Here is an 18,167-nt window from a genome sequence, read left to right as displayed (position 1 = left end):
AATGAGTACTTTAATGATGTCATCTACCCTTTCTGCTCTGCTTTGGTCCTCTTCACAAATTATTGTCGTCTTAACTCCCAAAGGTTTACTAAAATGATCTCCTGGGCCTTCATGGTTTTCTGGGCAAACTCTGGAAAGCGATTGGCCTGGAAACGGGCGGGAGAATATCCCTGGAGGAGATGAATATCTGGACCCTCTGTTTATTACTGATGAGAAAAAACAGAGGGTCCAGATATTCATCAGATATTCATGCTGTTTTGATTAGGAACAAAAATGAACCCATTTTTAATGATTTTCAGTTTGTGCATAGAAGAAGGTTTACTGCTGGTACGTTCACATAAAAATAAATCAGTCGTTGCAATCATTTATTAAAACATCTGTTTGCATATTTTACAGCCATCGTGTGGCCATCTTCAACCCAACGAGCCGATGTTTTAAAATGATGTTAAATGAGGCTGTTGGATTTGATTTAGTTTGATGTGAGAGCTCTTTGCTTCATAAAACATTCAGCAACAGCAAAGTAAAAATAAATAGTTCTTCTAGTTCCTGATAAGTCCCTATTTTTGTGTGGAGAACCTTTCAGAGAGACGATGGAATAGACAATGGAAATGGTGTATATGCAGCTCACTCCCACAATTTTCACCCAACAAACAAATTATCTGCTTTTCCTCTCGACAAAATGACTAGGAATTTGGGACTTCAAAGCTCTTGTTTACGTTTAATGATTAGCATTGTAGCCTGGCAAAGAAAAAGGTTGCATAAGTCCTTCAGTAGAATTACATAATAAACCCATCTAAGATGATAGATGCGGAAGAGCCCATTATCATTGACATTTTATAAGTCATGACCGTAACTGCTGCAGTAAATCATGGTCTTTCTACACAGCTCCTGTTTTCCAGCTAGATGCCAATTTATCTTAGCAAGACAATCAAAGAAAACTTTGTTGCACATTCAAATACTTGCAACTCCTCCTTCTGTGTAACCGCTGATATTATGAAAACTATTGTTTATGGTGGCGGCTACGAATCAGATTATCCAGTTCTGTCTTGTTGATGGTGCCGTAGGCTTGGGTGTAGCTGCCTAATTTGGCCCGTGGGTCACCAGCGCCAGCCACGTTGCAGTTGTTCTGAAACACTTTCTTGCTGGAGCGTGGTGGTGGGCGAAGTTCACGAGTCTGAGAACTGGGGCGCTGGTTCTGCATACACAAAAATGGACAATTTTGTTATTACTAGGTTTTAGAGAAAAAATTACTTAAAATAAGAAAATGACACATTTTAGCAGCAATTTACAGACCAATGCCAATTACAGAATAATTTTCAAGTGGAAAAAGGTTGATACATTGTTTAATTATTTTCCAAAATGTGAAAAATATTTTTAGATTCAGGCCCCCCAAGTCAAAATTTTGTAGACACGCATTTTGCTGCAATTACAAGTGGAAGTCTTAGGTGCTATTCCTGCTCTCAAGTTGTTGTTTTTGCAGCATATAATTAGGTTTTCTTCCAGGATTGTCCTGTGTTTAGCTCTATCCTTTTTCCTGTTAACCCTTATGTGTTGTGAATTGGGTTTTTCTCTGTGTTGATTTGAGTTTTTCTGTGTTTTCTGAGTTTCCGTGTTGTTCTGTTTTCCCCTTGATTATTCCCAGGTGTGTCTCGGCCCCTGATTTCCCTCAGTGTATTTAACTCCAGCTGTGTTCTTTGTTCCTGGTCGGGTCCTTGTCAATGTTGTGTCATGTTGTGTCAGTCCAGCGTTTAGCCCTGGTTTCCGCTCAGCAGTGCTGCCTGGGTTTTGGATGTTTTGGGATTATTTCTGTGCCTGTTTCATCATTAAATCACAATTTCACTCCATATCTGGGTCTGCTGCGTTTACCTCACCACCTTCAATCACCGCTTTTTATGACATTATGGCACTGCCACCAAAATATTTAAGTGTTGTTCCATCTAACCTGAGTAACTTCTTCCATATGTCTGCTGTGTGCTCTACATGCCTTGTGACCAAGTGTAAGCAGATCTTCTTCTCTTTGCTCCTCAATAAAGACCAGATTTGTTCCAGAGTCAACCACGAATTGTCCTGTCAACAGATTTTCCTACCCTGAGCTGGGCATCTTTGGGATTCACCAGATTCACCATGTCTTCCTCACTGCTTTTCTAGTTAATGCTTAACTAATTTTGAGTCTCTCTTTCAGTTCAGATTGAACTGACAGTACATTTCTTTATTGTGTCTTAAGTCAACATTGGTCGTGAATTGGCACTATATAGGTGAATGGAACAAATTTTTCTAGGAGCAAAGGCATGGAGGAGGAGGTAAATACAAATGCATGCTTTTCTGGGTAAATAGTTGAAACCATGTATCCTGTTAATCCCATTTTGCAATTATATGTTACTTTGTTTTGGTTTTCACATAAAATCCCAACAAAATCAATTGAAGTTTCTGATTCTGGTTTGAAAAAGTCTAAAAGATGTCCCTATTTTTGCAAGGCATTATAATTATATTTGCATATATAACAATGTTTTCACAATTCTGTCTTGGATAAAGCAGGCATAGAAGAGATAATGATGAGAGATGATGGACTTACCAGTGGAACTGAAGAAATATGCAATCCAGCTGTTAAAGATGGGTCATCTTTGCGAACTAAAGGGTTGTTTTGCATTTGACTGAGGCTCCAGGAGAAGGAGCGGTTGTGAACCACAGTGGCTGAACGACCCCGCTGAATAATCTGATCCATGGACTAGTAAAAAGAAAGTGAAGTAAAAAATATCAAAAAGTAGTAAAAAGAGTGAGGCTCACATTGAAATATTATTGAAAAAAAAAATACTGACATAGACAAATCAAGATAGTAACACAAAAAGTGGAGCTAAACTAAATGGTGGCATCACTTAAGAACGTTACTCACTACATTAGAATCGTTGCCCTCTGCTGATGGTGTAATTGCAGTTCTTGTTCTGGTTTGTCCTGCTGAGCTACTGCCGGTTCCAGAAAAGTGAGGGGGCCGATAAAAACCATCTGAGTGGAGAAAGGACAAATTTCAGTTTACCCTCTGAGACAATGTGATGATATAATCTATGTTTAAGAGACATACAAATGCTAAAAGACAATTACTGAAGCAAACAAATATATTTTTGAACACAGTAAACCATGGGAGAAACATCTTTGGTCAGAGACATTACAACATGGAAATATTCTAGCAAAGAAATAAGTTGTCATACTTGAAACATGAGCTATGGGGTTATGTGCAGGTTTTCCTAAGCGACAACCAGGTTGTGGACTCGTCTTCTCTGTTGTAGATGGGTTAGATGCATTGGCAGTCTCAGTTTTAGCGACCTCCGTATGTGAAGGCTCATGGTTTGTCTCGCCTGTATCCTCATTGCATGTTTTCCTCTCGTTGTTGTTGGATGCTGCAGCTGCAGGGCTTTGCTGTTCTTTATCAATCTTCCTTGAACTGGGCTTCTCCTGGCTATCTCCACAGGCTCTGTTGTTTGGTAGCCTCCACATCCCTTGCTGTGTTCTCCTTTCCAGTATCATCTAAAACAATTTGGAAGATTGAACAAATTGAATACCTTTGACCAAATAAACTTTAAACATATTATATGACATACAGGGTTTTTATTTCAGTAATATTTGAATCACCTCGTATAATTTGTTGCGGTACTGAATCACAGATAATTGCACGTCATCGTCCACTGCCAGGACTACATCGTAGTTGAGAGCTGGCTCTTTAGCTGGATTATGGAATCTAAAGGGGGGGGTGAACGTTTTAAATATTATTTTCATCATTAGCCTTTTATACAAGTGAGATGTTATTCATGACTATTGCATCAGAAATAGAATTTCTGATTAATCCACATTTTTTTACACTGATCTTATCCACTTGTCATCATCCTTGTGCTGACTCCCTTGATATTAAGTATTTTGGCCACTATAATGTGTATCAGATGTGCAAATCGACTGCAGTGACATTTCATCTGATTGACCAAACATATTACAGCACTTTTTTAATTCTATGTGACAGTGTAAAAAACCTTAACATAAATGCATTTTTTTTATTGGACTTAAAAGCAGAACGACATCTATAATCTAAACATTAATCCTGGAGCAGAAGAGCAAAAGAGCTAAGTGTAATTAGAAACAACAAATCATCAAATTAAGCCACCAAAAGAAGACAGAGATTTCTCAACAAGAATTTCTCCACGTAGAAAACCTTAGCACTGCTATTGTAGTTGCATTGTAAGTTTTGATACCTGGATACATATGGGTGACGAAGAGCCTGCTCTGCAGTCAGCCGCTTGTTTGGGTTAAAAACTAACAAACGCTTCAGCAGGTCGAGGGCATCAGGAGGCACAGACGTCTGGAGTAGATCCTCCAAAGGCACCTGTGGTCTGGTGAAAGACAAGAATGTCATGAGTCCTATATATAAAATTACCCAGCAGAGGACATGACATCAACTCTGAGGTATTCAAATAAGAACATTTCATGATGAAAAGAACAGAAGGTTGATAGATGTTTGGATGTTTTTTTTTTACATTTAGCTTAAACACTGCTGTATCGGTGCATCTCTGCTCCTGCCCACTAAGATTTTCAAGAAGCTATTTTCTTCTTGCACTTTAATGATAACCTTCAACTTTTATTCATTTAATTGAGATTTTATGCTACAGAGCAGCAAAAAATAGAGTATAATTGTGACAAGGAAAGAAAAATATATGTTTTTTTAGAAATAAAAAAAAAACACAATATTGTGATAACTCTTTTTTTTTTTTTTTTGGGACATTTCAAAATAAAATCCAGTGCAACCAATTGCCTTGATTTGCAGATAGAGCGCTGCAGTTCAGGTGTCTTAATAGAACAACTGCATATTGTACGTTCAACACATCTCACTATCATGGAGTAACAAGAAAAAAGCCAAAAAAAATTCTGTATGCAATTTGCCACAAGGAGGCATAGACGATGAGAAAAAACAGGCAGTGTGGCTGGATTAGACCAAGTTTAAAATTTTTGATGTACATGCAAAAATGAATTGTGGTGGAACAGTAACACTGAATGTTACACTAACTGGAGCACCCTTTTATGAAACATCATTTTATTGGTAATTTTTTTGTTATGCAAGGTTAAATAAGGGTACTATTAAAAGAAAAACTGTTAGAGACTCAAAAAGATTGGAAACTAGGGTGAAGGTTCTCCTTGTTGTAGCACAATCAACTTCAACAAACAATCTGATTGCGCTTACAACAAATGTCTCCGCAGCTGTACTTGCAGAGAAAAGAAGTAATCATGTATTTACACAGCAGGATGAATTACAGATGCATGTCAAACTTTTCTGGGTTTTCTAAAAAAATACAATAAAAGCTTGCATTATTTATTTCTTCCACTTCACAATTGTGCATTGCATTTTGTTGGTCAATCAAACAAACTTCTAATAAACTGCATTGTATCTTGTTAATGTAGCATAAAATGACAAGGGGTGTGGATACTTTTGCAAAACACGGAATACCATAATTACAACAAACTTGCCATATAAATATGTATAGTTCTCCTAACGTCACACAGAACAAATACAATTTGCTGTCACTGGAGATTAGGATAACATACCTTAATGTGCTTTGTCTTTTCTATATTGCATTTCAAACAAACACAGTAAAAAAGTCTTACTTCAGCAACATTCTCTGAATGACAGAAGATCCATATTCAGACTTGATGGCGCGAATATCTGGAATACCAAATGTATTTATTCAGTCCAAACCAAAAATAAGTTGTTGAGCATGTGACATTTTGACATCATCTGCTACCTTCTGGGCTGGGGTGAGGTATGGCACTCATGATCTTCTCTACTTGGTTGATGGTCGAAGTTCCAGGAAACAGAGCTTGTCCAAGCAGCATTTCTCCAAGGATGCAGCCGAGGCTCCACATATCCACTCCATTGGTGTACCTTTGGAAAAGATTATAGCATAAAAGATAAATCACAAAAATGTATTAATGTTTCCAATGTCCTGTATACATATTTCCAATTTTAAGTAGGAATACTGTCCTGATTTTTTGATTCCCCAATTCTTAAGCTTGTTCTTTGGTTAAAGACAGACATAGAAGCTATGTTTCTCTTCAAGTAAATTAAATTGAAGGGGGAAAAAAAGCCAGCCTGGATGCAGTTCAGATGGTGACGACAGATGCTCATCACAGTTGATACCTTGTTGATCCCAGCAGGATCTCAGGAGCCCGATACCACCGCGTTGCTACATACTCCGTCAGAGCTGGGTTCCCACTGTCCTCCTGGATCTGGTTGAGAGATCTGGCTAAGCCAAAGTCACAGAGCTTGACGGCGCAGTCTGTGTCCAGAAGTATGTTGGAAGGCTGCGAATATAACAAATTTAGAGTGATTTTAAGCTGTTTCACGCTGCCCTCGCTTTAGATAGAAAGAAATCTGAATATGTTTTATAAGCGCCTCACTTTTTCATCTCTGTGAATAACATTTCCTGAATGGAGGTACTTGTTGGCCCTGAGGAGCTGGTACATAACATAACGCTTGTGAACGTCTTTAAGAAGAGAGCCTTTCTTGATCACAGTGTGTAAGTCGGTATCTGGGAGAAACACAAAGAGGAAAAGTAACAGCTTACAGCTGCTGCTATAGCATGACTTTAAATGCTTAATACTGTCTGTGTCTGAACAGAAATTCTCATTCTGGTTTTTAAAGTAAAAATGCAGATGTTTATGGATGAATAGAAAGATGGAACAAGAAGGCCACCCTCAAACATCCTGCAAACACCCTCCTGTCATATTGTTAGGTTTAAATAGTTTATATTTAAGAAGACAATTTATTCGTACTAATACATACCCATGTACTCAAAGACGAGATAAATGTCTTTATCATTTTGGGCTCGAATGACGTTTAACAGTTTGATGATGTTAGGATGATCTCCGAACTCCTGCACAAGGATTAGCGTTTTTAATAGCAGAATCACAGGAAACACGGCACAGATTTTCTCAGACTTGTAATAAGCAGCAGGTAACGCAACAGCAAAATGTAATACAAACAACGCATAACGTGTACAGTTATGAAACTTCCACTATAAAACACGAGAGGTGAAGCAGCACAGGGAGAGATGAATTTGGCCCAATGAAGCCAATTTTACCCAATGACAAAGAAAAAAAAATTCTTATAAATTTTTCTTATAAAAATTTCCTGAAGATGATGACAAGATGTTTAATATAACATTACATTTGCGGTATCACGTTTCAGACAAATGAATTATAAATTAACTGTTTCCTGCTAAGCCAAACATTTTGAGCTTGTTTGGCTTAGCAAACAAGCTCTACATTAAAAATGTTCTCTACATTTTTAATGCAGAGTACATCAGATGATGAAACAGGAGACTACTTTGAGAAATAAATAGCGACGTATCAGACACACGTCTGAATGTATTTTAGGCAATAACTCCTTCTAATGTCAATATGATTGTTACCTGAAGGAACATGATTTCCCTGAATGTCCGCTGTAAAAACAGAAAAGGAAAGAACATTGCATTCATGAGATAAACTTTACAGGAAAGATGATGCAATGAACTAGGCAAACACAATCCTCCTGCTCTAATTAATAATTAGCTGTCTTCCCTGAAGGTGAAGGACATTCATACATAGAGGTTGTATTGCAGATCAGAAGCTGTCGTCTGAGATATAGCACAGTCCTGAAAGTCTTATTCACATCACAGAATAACATCATAACTTTAGTATCGCTATATTATTTCTATTGTTACTGGTGTATTTGAATTAAAATATGCAAGAGTAACAAGAATGCGTTACGATCATCTCATGATCGCTTACATTTGCAATGAACAACAGTTTTACCGACCTGCGCATCTGTCCTGTTTCTGAAAGCATCAAAGATTTTTTTCACTGCCACAGTCGCCCCTGTCTGTCGGTCGACTGCTTTCCATACAATGCCGTAGGCCTAAAAGAGGAAGAACACTTTGACAAACTGGTTCTTACACCGCCACTGGTTCTTACACCAGTACAAAAAAAGTATTTTTTGTACTGGCAGCAAAGGACATTTGATATACATGTGAAGAATTTAACAAAAAAATGTATACCAAATGGGAAAACAGCACCAGATTTGTTTTTATTTTGAATTAAAATATCTAAATTCAGTTGGATGCATTGCAGATCTGTAAGGTACATCTTATGTTCTAGAGGTAATCTCCCACTGGAAAAGATCAACTTTCCAGGACGTAAAGCAAAGGATAAATTAGATAACAGGCCCCTGGACACCAGACATGTCAAAGGTCCCCAATGATTTCTTACACAATACAATAAGACTGTAAGAGAAACAAAATATCTTTCAGTTTTCTGTTAGGTTCTGATGGTTATTGATTTAGTTAGTTTTCCACTTTTTCACTCTCTGTTCCTCTTTATGATGATCTTCAATGTCTTTTTAGTTGCTTGGATCTTTATGTCATATTGCATTGTTCTGGAAATGTTGTTTAAGGAGTTGTTTTTTTAATACAATCTGTTTTATCAAAGCAGGTACTTTCAGGAGAGGTTATGCATATAAACACGCCTCAGTATTTAAGTACTGATATATAAATTTTGTGTATTACCGCAAGTCCCATCAATGTAAAAAATGTTACAATTGTGTCTGTGCTACAGACATTTTCCAAAAGACATGCAGCAGTGATTGCTGCAAAAGGCAGTTCTACAAAATACTACCGCAAGGAAACACTTTAAATAAATTCATGAGTAAAAAATGCTGGAAGCAATTAATTATTTTCTTGCTCTTCACAATTATGCACCATTTTCAACAAATACATTGAAATATGGAGGTAAAATAATACAGGATCCAAACACCCTCCAATAGGAAAGGCAAAAGGTCTGACCCCAGAGAAACAGGAGGTCAAGCATAACACAGGCAGGGCATCAGAATACAGTGTTATTGTACTGAGGCCAGTGGATCAGATTCACACAGCACTGGAGGCTATTTGCGTATGACAAGCTTAAGCTCAAATAGTGATGTATAACAGTAGTTTCTTTCCTCTTAAAATCTACTGAGAGTGTTTCTAACAGCCCTTTGGTCTGATCCCTCACAGCCACAGCGCCACAGGTCATATGCAAACAAGTTGAACAGCTGGGAAGCATGAGTCATAGTCTCTTCTAGTTTACGGAGCTGGCAGATTTACACGGCATTTCCCAACAGGCTGTCTAAAACGAGAGCATCAATTTGCAAACCTCTGTGAAATGAGAACGGCAAGAAACCAGTCAGTTAGAGTTCTTGTGTCTGCCACAAGTAAGGCAAACAAAAGGGTTTGGACCTGCTGATCCAACATCAGCTGATCTGCTAGGAAAGAAAATAAACCACTTGCTTGCGACACGGGTGTTAACTAAGGACCTTAATTCTAGAGAATCTGAGAATTATTTTTCAACGTGATTGCACAGGAAAGCTGAAAACAGCTTATTTAAAAGGAAAGTTGCTCTTAATGTCACACATTTCCGTTGTTACTGGAGATTATTGGGCCATGCAATGATCTCCAGTAAATAAAACAAATCATAGTTAAGATCATTATAAAACATTCTTACCCCTTTTCCTATTCTCTTTCTGATTTCATATTTGAGAAAAATGTGCTCCTCCACTTCTGACACCTTCACTGACTCATACGTTTTGCTCATTTTTTTGCTTGTCACTCTGAGCCAGTGCTTCACATAGAAACCATCATCACTCTCCCGGATTATTCCTGCGGACAATGAACCACAAACAGCTTTAGAGGGCAGCCTGACCAGTAAAACGCGCAACATTCACTCGTTTAGTAGCTTATATGTTATTAATGCAACAGTGGAGAACTGCGGTGGGATTACCTGGCAACTCTCTAGCGACCACCCCGCTCAGACGCCGCTTTTCACAACTTCGGCTGCTGCTTGTCAGGAAAAATGTGCGTTTCCATTTTCTTTTAGCGACTGAAAAAGTCTCTCTTTAGTATAATCTGCAAAATTTCAGCGTTAAGCCCCTCTCCTACCCAACGTTTGACGCGCCTCACGGCTCTTGCTCCTTTACGTAGTTTTGTAGCTACTTGTTGTTATGGTAACAAAAACGCGACTGGTTCTTAAAGGAGCCGCAGCATAATTTTGTTTTCTACTTTTTTTTTTTTTTACAATGCCAAAAGTGCAGAAGTAAAGTCTGCTTTGTATACTTACCATAGGTATGACTTTGATAAATTTGGGAGTTTTTAAGATTTATTAAATCACAGCTATTAAGTGTGAGGTATAGTTTATACAACAAAAATCTAGTTAATTTCAGAACTTTCTATGCTTGCAGGTTCTTCATTATTTCTAACAACCAAAATAAAGTAAAACTATCAAGGTGTTCAACAGTGAGAGGTTTGTGTGGGAACAAAGATCGAAGATGGATGAAAATGTCTGATCTTTAAGTCTGAACTAGTTGGTAGTTTTCCAAGCTTCATACATACTTATTATTGTGACACATTTTTCTTACCACTTAAAAAACAAAACAAACAAACAATCAAAAAACACTTTTTCTTGAGTGAATATCTGACTTTTCCTGAAATTTGCAGATTTACATATTTCAGTTGACATTGAAAGGCCGGTTCTGGAGCAGCCTTTTTGGTAACATTTTATTTGACGGGTTGTGAATAAGATTGTCATGACACCGTCATAAACATGACGTAACACCTGTTATGAACATGAGTAAGTCTTCATGAATATTTATGAGTGTTGTCATCTAGTGTCATTCTGAAAATCGTGACACTTTTAATACAAAGTTGACATTATTCAAAATGTATTTATGACAACTTGACATTAACCAAGAAGTCATAATCTGATATAAATTTGTTATAAAAGTATTATTGATTAAACTTTAAAAATCACGTATTATTAAATTATTAAAGCCAGTTTAATCAGAAATAATTTTATAACAAATTTATGTCAGATCATGATTTCTTGGTTAATGACAAGTTCACATAACAAAGACATTTAGAATAATGTCAACTTTGTATTAAGTGTCATGATTTACCGAAAGACGGTCATGACATTGTCATAAATATTCAGAAAGACTTGCTCATGTTCATGACAGGTGTTATGTCATGTTTATGACTGTGTCATCCATGACCGTCTTATTCACAACCCATCAAATAAAGTGTGAGTGCATTTTTCTTCTTTGTTGAAACCCTCTGTGTCCACAATTGTGCAAGACCAGCTTCATTGTGAACAGCAACAGTTGTGATTCAGCAGCTTCCCGGCTGTTTTTTCTTTGTTGTCTTTGAAAAACGTACACAACATCCGATGTCTCCCTTCCATCTGAGAGAGACAGTTTGGGTCAGATAGTTAAAACTTTGACACAACTGTATATTTTTTATCAGAAAAGAACCTCCCAGCTGTCCCCCCAAAAATACACATAATTTGGAAGGCCAACACTCTCTGCTAAGTATCCCACAAGCCTGGTTTGCTCCTCGAAAACAACATATTTAACAGACCTAAACCATGTCTGGTCAGACCTGTGCAGAGTAACTGAAGTTTCTTGGAGAATATTTATTCATACCACCCTGAACAAGGGAGGGCAGATGTATGCTTAAAAGCATATGCACACGTAATCATTTTAGATGCATTTAGTTGTTCCATCTTAGTGGCACTGGCTAAGACAACTATTCTTTTCACTGCGGTTTTCCAAAATTTACTTTGAAAACATTCCCATTAACCTCTCAAACAATAATTGACACACCGAAAAACATGATTTTTTTTCAAACTTTATTTCTATAAAGGTGTTACATGCTTTTATTTAAAAATCAACACTACTATATACAATGATACATTTTAATAAATATGTCCTCCTCAATGGTGTTTCAAGGCTGAAACATATTTAGCCAGCATCATGAGTTTTTCTCTGGAAATTTCACCTCTAATTGTCTCTTCTAAAAAAATGGATTATACATGTTACAGGATGAGAAAAATATGTGATCAGAATAAATCCTTCCCACTAAGCATCAATGTTATAGTTAAATAGATGAGAAAGTTAAATAATCACCTGATACGATTTAATCTTTTTCTTGTTTTTTGCTGATAAGTGATACAATATAAGAACAGCAGCCTGCTCTTTGCTCTTTTCTGTCTACAAATGCTTTTAGAGGACCCACACACAGAAAGAATCAATATGAGATGAAATATGACAAACAGAACAAACCCAAAAGCTTTAAAACACGTACAGGATAGTCATAAAGTAAAGTATAGACTTCGGCTGCTGAACTTTTCCCAGAAACGATTCTTTGTTAATGCTTTGCCAAACTTGTAAACTGCCCTAACATGGCCAAGCACAAAGAGCCAAAAAGAGGGAGAAGGCAGTAGGCAGCATGATGTACCAGAAACAGGGGATATTACAAGGCAGTGGAATGTAAACTGCACCCAACCTAATAAAATAACAGAAACTAGACTTACAGAAACTGGCAAGAGTATGACTGAAAAACTGTTCAGATATAAGTTCACTCTGTGCCGGATCAAACAGAGGAAAGTAGCGTTTTATTTTTCACTTAACCAGAGTTCCAAAAGATAAGATTTATGTTAAACAGAAGCTTTAGGAAGAGTGGAGGAAGCGGTTGAAGGCGTTGTAGGCTGACTCCAGATCAAAGAGCATCTGGCGAACCTGGTTATCATCCAGTTCATCTGAGGCAGACATTCCGCTAAGGGTGGTCAACCTGTAGGAGAAATCCCGTGAGAGATGACAATATGCTCTGCTTCTGCTATTTAAACTCTAACCTTGTTATATGTAAAGGGAACATAAATATCCACTAATTTTATGCAATTACATCCATTCGGAGGTTTGCGTGCTTGTATGTGCAGCTTATTTAAATAAATTCTTTTCCCAGAAATGACTGATTACACATCAAACAATTTCAATAAATAAAAATATCTTTCATGTGTTTAAAATCATTGTCCAGTTAGAACACTCAACTCTGTCCAGTTTTTACCTACTTATTTAAACCTCTGACCAGCAACATAAAAACGTAACAAAGCATTTGGTACTAAACTGAGCCTGGAGTCTCTTAAAAGCATTAGAATAAAGATTCCTCCCTACAACTCACCATAGGTTCACTTTGTCCTTTGCCTCAGAGTCTGGAGGCATGTTGCTCATCCTGTTCATGGTTTCCATCAGCTCTCTCAGATCTGGTTGGATCTGTAGTCATGAGAATTAATCATCATGAGAACATTTCCACTTTTTAACTTTTTGCAGATTGCAGGCTTAATATGTGTGTAAAGTCAGAATCACCTCATCCATGGCTCTGATCTCCAGTCTCAGCTTGTCCATCACAGTGATGAAGAGCTAAAGTTCACCGATGGTGGTAAATAAGACAGTGTTAAGGATGTGTTAAGTTTACCATTGATAGTGCTTTCTAGTTTCTGATATTCTGTCAGTAGCTCATGTGACCAATGGTGGAGGGGAATAGTAACTTCAAAATAGGTAGATATAAATGTACTGTTTGACACAGTGAATGAGAGAAAGGACATACAGACACTATATCTGCGATGCAACGGTTCAGGTTGCCCTTATCATCTTTGATAGTAATTGGTCGATCTTCTTTAATCCTCTCCATTGCAAGTGGGCAGTCAAGCTAAAGGAAAAAATAACAGATACATCAAAGTGCGAAAAATTACTACAAAGTAACAGTTAGAAATTAGTTAAATAACTCTGGTGTTTACTGACTCTGTATTTTCTGCAGAATTCATCGATGGAGCCCACGTCAGAGCCTTGCACCTGTTTGAAAGCAGCTTTATACTGAACCAAGAGTCTGGAGCAGGAAGCTGTGTACCTAAAAATACAATTTCCTCCAGATCAGTGAAGCATACATTCATATTTAAAGGCTATGTGTTAATCTGAAGTGGTACTTACTCGCTGGGGGATACGCAGTCTTTGATGTAAGCCTTCTCCAATGCCTGCAATGTCTTTACAACAGCAAACAACTCGGCCATGTTGTCGTACCTTAAGAAACAAGATAAATCAAATGTTACAGCAATGACCAGTTCAGCTCATCATTAAGCACATTGAATCAATGCAAAGCTTACTTTTCTCGTTCCCGTGCGTTTTTGTACAGTTTAACCTCCTGCAACATCAGAAGTTAGAATGTTCAATTCAAACGAATAAACTTCAGTACAATTTTTACACGGATGAGGACTTTCAAGTTTGTTTGTTTTTTAAGTTTACACAACAATATATAAAAAACATTTACCTCGTATAACTCAGGTTTGTTAGCTGGAGCTGTGTGGAAAAAAAATTATGAAATTTAGTAAAATACTGGAGATGACAATGAAGTATCAATGAAGGTTGATACTTCAGAGGTCCTGATAAATTCATAAAAGATGCACTTCGGATTAATCTTACCTGCCCCGACTCCTCCACTGCCTGCTATCCCGTGGAACATGATGCTGATGTGAAGGATGTTGGTCTAAAAATATTGGTTATTGTTTAAATATAATTGTACACCAAAAGCAATCAATTCTTCTTTCTATAACCTTCTTCGTTTTAAGCCCTAAAAACAAAATTAAAATAAATTCTTCTTCGTTCTGCCATACAAATAAGCATCTATAGACCTACGCTGCCTTACCTCACTGTCGCCTTCCTACGAATAGAATTTAATTTGTTTCTGGAAAACTGGAAATGAATCTAATCCGATCGTAATTTTTGCCATTGGCAGGAATTTGCAGCAGAAAAAGTTATTTTGTCTTATATCTTTACCAACCATCTCTGTTCTGAGACTATGTAACATGCGGTTTTCTGTTATTAACAGAACTAATGAACATTGTTGTCATGACATGACATTTATTAATAACTTCACGGTTTGATCTTCGAAACTTGGCCTGGTTAATAATCAGGAAATGTACAATACTCTTGGCAAGAAACTGATATTACTTGGAAGAAATAACAACCATATTAATGTATTGGTTTTTTTAAAAGTCCATTATAAATGAATAGTTAGTCATTCATACAAAACAAGATGAAGTTAGATGTCGAAACAGTCGAAGCTAACTTGTTAGCACTTCCTTAATGCTTTTGTGGGACTGATCTCCGATATTTATGTATTTGTAACCAATACCCACGTAAAGATCACGTACCATATTTCTCTACATTATAACTCCAATGTATTTATTAATACGTCAACGAAAAGGTTACAAAGTTAAAAATTAGATGACATATTCTACTTACCCTTCCGATAAAATGCTATAACAGATGTAAACACACCCTCAGACCAGGACCAGCATACGTCAAAACAATAGGTGCCCTTTACGCCTCTGAAAAAAATCTCCAGAAGTAGGTATGTTTCCAAAAAAAAAAGAAAAAAAAGAAAAACTGTAGGTATTTAGTGATATTACACTACATTTAATATCGTTAAGATTTATGTGACGTAAACACGCACGTTGCGTTTTAATCAACTCTTGTTTCTAAACAGGCAAACGAAACGGACAGCTCCGTGTAAAGGCGGCAGAGTCAAACTGAAATGGGTAGAAAGAAAATCCTTTCTTAAAATACGTGTAATGTGTTTTCATCGTAAGGGCTGGTAAGTACGGAGCCCGTCCGGTCACATCGGAGTAAAAAAGAAAAGAAAAATCTCGGCCACTACTTCATAACGTGAGGGAAAAGACCGGAGTTCAGTTTATTGTGTCCAACTTTGGACTGGTCCCTAATTTTGCAGTTGATGAAAAACCCGAAAAATATTTACCTTCAACTGTACGTCACAGCATTTTATGTTTAAATGGGCTATTCACAACACAAATACCCCAATTTTATGTTGGGGTTTCTTATGAAAAAGAATTTTAGCCAGTCGTTTGAATGGCAGTAATTCTGCGTTATTCTTTAAATTTATCTCATCTTCCAATTTGAAGTGTTATTATTTATCCTGTTACATCTTTAATACCTTAAAATGTTATTCTATTATGCTTTCTATCTTGATTTTGTATGACTTTAGAGTAGCTACATTATAAGGTATTCCAATGTTGTGTTTTACTTTTTATCTAGGGCTAAATGGTTTTAAAATTATTTTTATGATTCCAAAATGTCACCCTATTTTAATAAATGTCAAGAGTTTCCTTATTTATGATAGCATTCTGTCAGTCCTAAAATTTGTATATTTTATCATGATTATTATTAAAAATAATTTTAAAAATTGTATTTTCTGTTGATAAAAGTGTTCAGAGTAACAACATTTTTATGTGTGAAAGGTAAATTTAAGCCCCTTATTAATGTTTTTCAGGTAATTTCCCATTATGAAAAACTCTAAGGCAACACCGCAGCGCTCTGCTCAGGAAGAATGTGGAATTTGGTTGGACACGGTGCAACTGAAAGAAAAGGCTAAAAAGGTGATTATTGGAGTTTAAAACACAAATGGAATTGTTACCTCATGGTCTTTATTTACTGTTTTTTACTGCTCATTTTGTGCTCTTTTCTCCCCCCCTAGAAACGCCATGCTCGTCCCATCTCTAAACTGCTGAATCCCTTGGCTAAAGGTGGAGGGTACAGTTTGGCTGTAGCCCTGAACTTCACTCAGACTAAAATGGAGATGCCAAAAACTAAACAGAGTTCCATATCTGCTTTTTTTTCACCTAAACATAGAGGTAAGCAGCCAGTAGCTTCCTAAATGTTTTTTTTTTTTTTTACATGAACAGTGTTTGCATTGATAAAATATTGAAAATGCTTGAGACTTGAGATATTTGATGATGTTTTCAATGACTGCTTGAAGAAATGTTCAAAGCTAGCTGAAATATTTTGTTTTTTACATATCACTGTATGTTTCTGAACAGCTTGAAATCTATGCATGGTTTCTGCAGTTTAAAGAATCCGGAAAAGGACTCGTTTTGAATTAGTTATCTTCTAAGTATAAATATTATGAATATTGAAAACGACAACATAATAAATATCAGTTTCTCTACATCTTAGCCTCTAGTTGTCCTAATGTTTAATTTATCCATCTATTCAACCATCATGCAGTTTGTCCATTAGTTTTTCCATCTTTCCTTGTGATCTAATTTGGTTGAAAAAGCTATCATAATGTCAGAGAACTATAATTTTTACTTTAAGAATTGACTAAAAAAGGCCAAATGATTCTAGATATTTGTGTTCTAATAAATATGGTGGGAACCCTGTGGAGAAGTCAGTATAAAGATAATAAAGCTTGAATGTGATAACTGGAATAACTTGTATTTAAAATTAATTCTTCCAAAAGTTCTCCACAAGATGTCTTCCGTTCAAGCACCAAGCCTGGATCTGGGGCAGCCCTCGATGCCGTCCACCACCACCAGACCCGTCACTGTTTCATCTGTGAAAAAGCGAGCGCGTGAAAATTGTTCTGAAAACTTGGATTTGGAGTCTGATGCTGGTATGGATGATAATTTGGAAAAAGAAAATGTGGCAGAGACCAACACAACTACATGGCGCAATGAAAGAACCCACTATTCATCTTCACTAGATGGTAAATCTGCAGAGTATCGACCCCCTCAGTGCAAGCGGAGGCTCCTTGAGCCCTCACTGCTGGATGATGAGAGTCAAATCGCTCCACAGCCATGGAGTCAGGACCCTATGTTCACCTTTAGTGAGTACTCTGAGGACGTAAGCAGCTCAGGGTCTAATTTTATAAACAATACTCCGAATTCAGAGATCTTTGGAAATTTTAAAGAGGGAACGACATCAACTCAGAAACCTGAAACTGAAAACTCTTTTCATTTAAAAGACGGGAAAGAAAATAGCAGATTAATCTCCTCTAAGTCTCCAAGTAAATATATTTCTTTATCTCATGCTGGAGCTTGGTCAAATCATAAGTGGGCAGAGGTGAAAAACGCTTCACCACGAAAACAAACTGATCACTTGGGGAGCAGTGTTGTAAAGGAATTGCATTTTGACTCATTGTGGAGGAACAAAAGAAGCTCTCCTCTTAAGAAACAGCAGAAATGCAGGGAAGCAGACGAGAACAGTTTGGCCATGTTGTTCACTCAGGACTCAGAGGGCTTCAGGGTGATAGCACATCGAGGCCTCCAGACCAGGAGCCCACTCAAGGATCAGAGTAACCTGAGCCCTGGATTGGTGAGAAATTACAAACCTGTGGAGGAGGAGGAAGATGAAGACGAAGAAATGCTCTTTACCCAAGACTCTCAGGGAAACATGGTGATCAAACACTAACCAACGCCTCTGTGTCAAAATTTGGAAGTTT

General features: G+C 37.1%; 3 protein-coding genes across 5 annotated transcripts; 1 reads left to right on the top strand and 2 right to left on the bottom strand.

Moving 5' to 3' along the window:
* Positions 1–351: 351 nt before the first annotated feature.
* On the bottom strand, positions 352–10,037 carry mapk15 (mitogen-activated protein kinase 15). Its single transcript, XM_055054056.1, has 15 exons — positions 9,826–10,037; positions 9,550–9,704; positions 7,832–7,930; positions 7,446–7,475; positions 6,818–6,908; positions 6,433–6,563; positions 6,173–6,336; positions 5,778–5,917; positions 5,641–5,698; positions 4,236–4,373; positions 3,625–3,730; positions 3,204–3,519; positions 2,891–3,000; positions 2,573–2,725; positions 352–1,195 (listed from the first exon to the last, which is right to left on the bottom strand). Exons 2-15 carry the CDS (start codon positions 9,637–9,639, stop codon positions 1,001–1,003), a joined length of 1,821 nt encoding a protein of 606 aa, XP_054910031.1. The 5' UTR covers positions 9,640–9,704; positions 9,826–10,037; the 3' UTR covers positions 352–1,000.
* Positions 10,038–11,710: 1,673 nt separating this feature from the next.
* vps28 (VPS28 subunit of ESCRT-I) lies at positions 11,711–15,267 on the bottom strand. Its single transcript, XM_055053626.1, has 10 exons — positions 15,173–15,267; positions 14,351–14,414; positions 14,199–14,227; positions 14,035–14,072; positions 13,862–13,951; positions 13,676–13,781; positions 13,482–13,583; positions 13,241–13,294; positions 13,056–13,147; positions 11,711–12,668 (listed from the first exon to the last, which is right to left on the bottom strand). Exons 2-10 carry the CDS (start codon positions 14,388–14,390, stop codon positions 12,548–12,550), a joined length of 672 nt encoding a protein of 223 aa, XP_054909601.1. The 5' UTR covers positions 14,391–14,414; positions 15,173–15,267; the 3' UTR covers positions 11,711–12,547.
* Positions 15,268–15,444: 177 nt separating this feature from the next.
* On the top strand, positions 15,445–18,158 carry LOC129375163 (aurora kinase A and ninein-interacting protein). 3 transcript variants are annotated; one of them, XM_055054069.1, is made up of 5 exons: positions 15,445–15,524; positions 16,218–16,323; positions 16,422–16,578; positions 17,187–17,339; positions 17,430–18,158. In XM_055054069.1, exons 2-5 carry the CDS (start codon positions 16,231–16,233, stop codon positions 18,134–18,136), a joined length of 1,110 nt encoding a protein of 369 aa, XP_054910044.1. In that variant the 5' UTR covers positions 15,445–15,524; positions 16,218–16,230; the 3' UTR covers positions 18,137–18,158. The 3 variants fall into 3 exon arrangements, with proteins under 3 accessions (XP_054910044.1, XP_054910042.1, XP_054910043.1); XM_055054067.1 differs by having other exon boundaries at positions 17,187–18,158; XM_055054068.1 differs by having other exon boundaries at positions 15,445–15,595; positions 17,187–18,158.
* The last annotated feature ends 9 nt before the right edge of the window (positions 18,159–18,167 follow it).

The sequence above is a fragment of the Poeciliopsis prolifica genome, unplaced genomic scaffold (assembly GCF_027474105.1).
Source record: "Poeciliopsis prolifica strain line A6 unplaced genomic scaffold, Auburn_PproV2 SCAFFOLD038, whole genome shotgun sequence".
Taxonomy (NCBI): Eukaryota; Metazoa; Chordata; class Actinopteri; order Cyprinodontiformes; family Poeciliidae; genus Poeciliopsis; species Poeciliopsis prolifica.
This window is presented reverse-complemented; position numbering and strand designations above follow the sequence as displayed.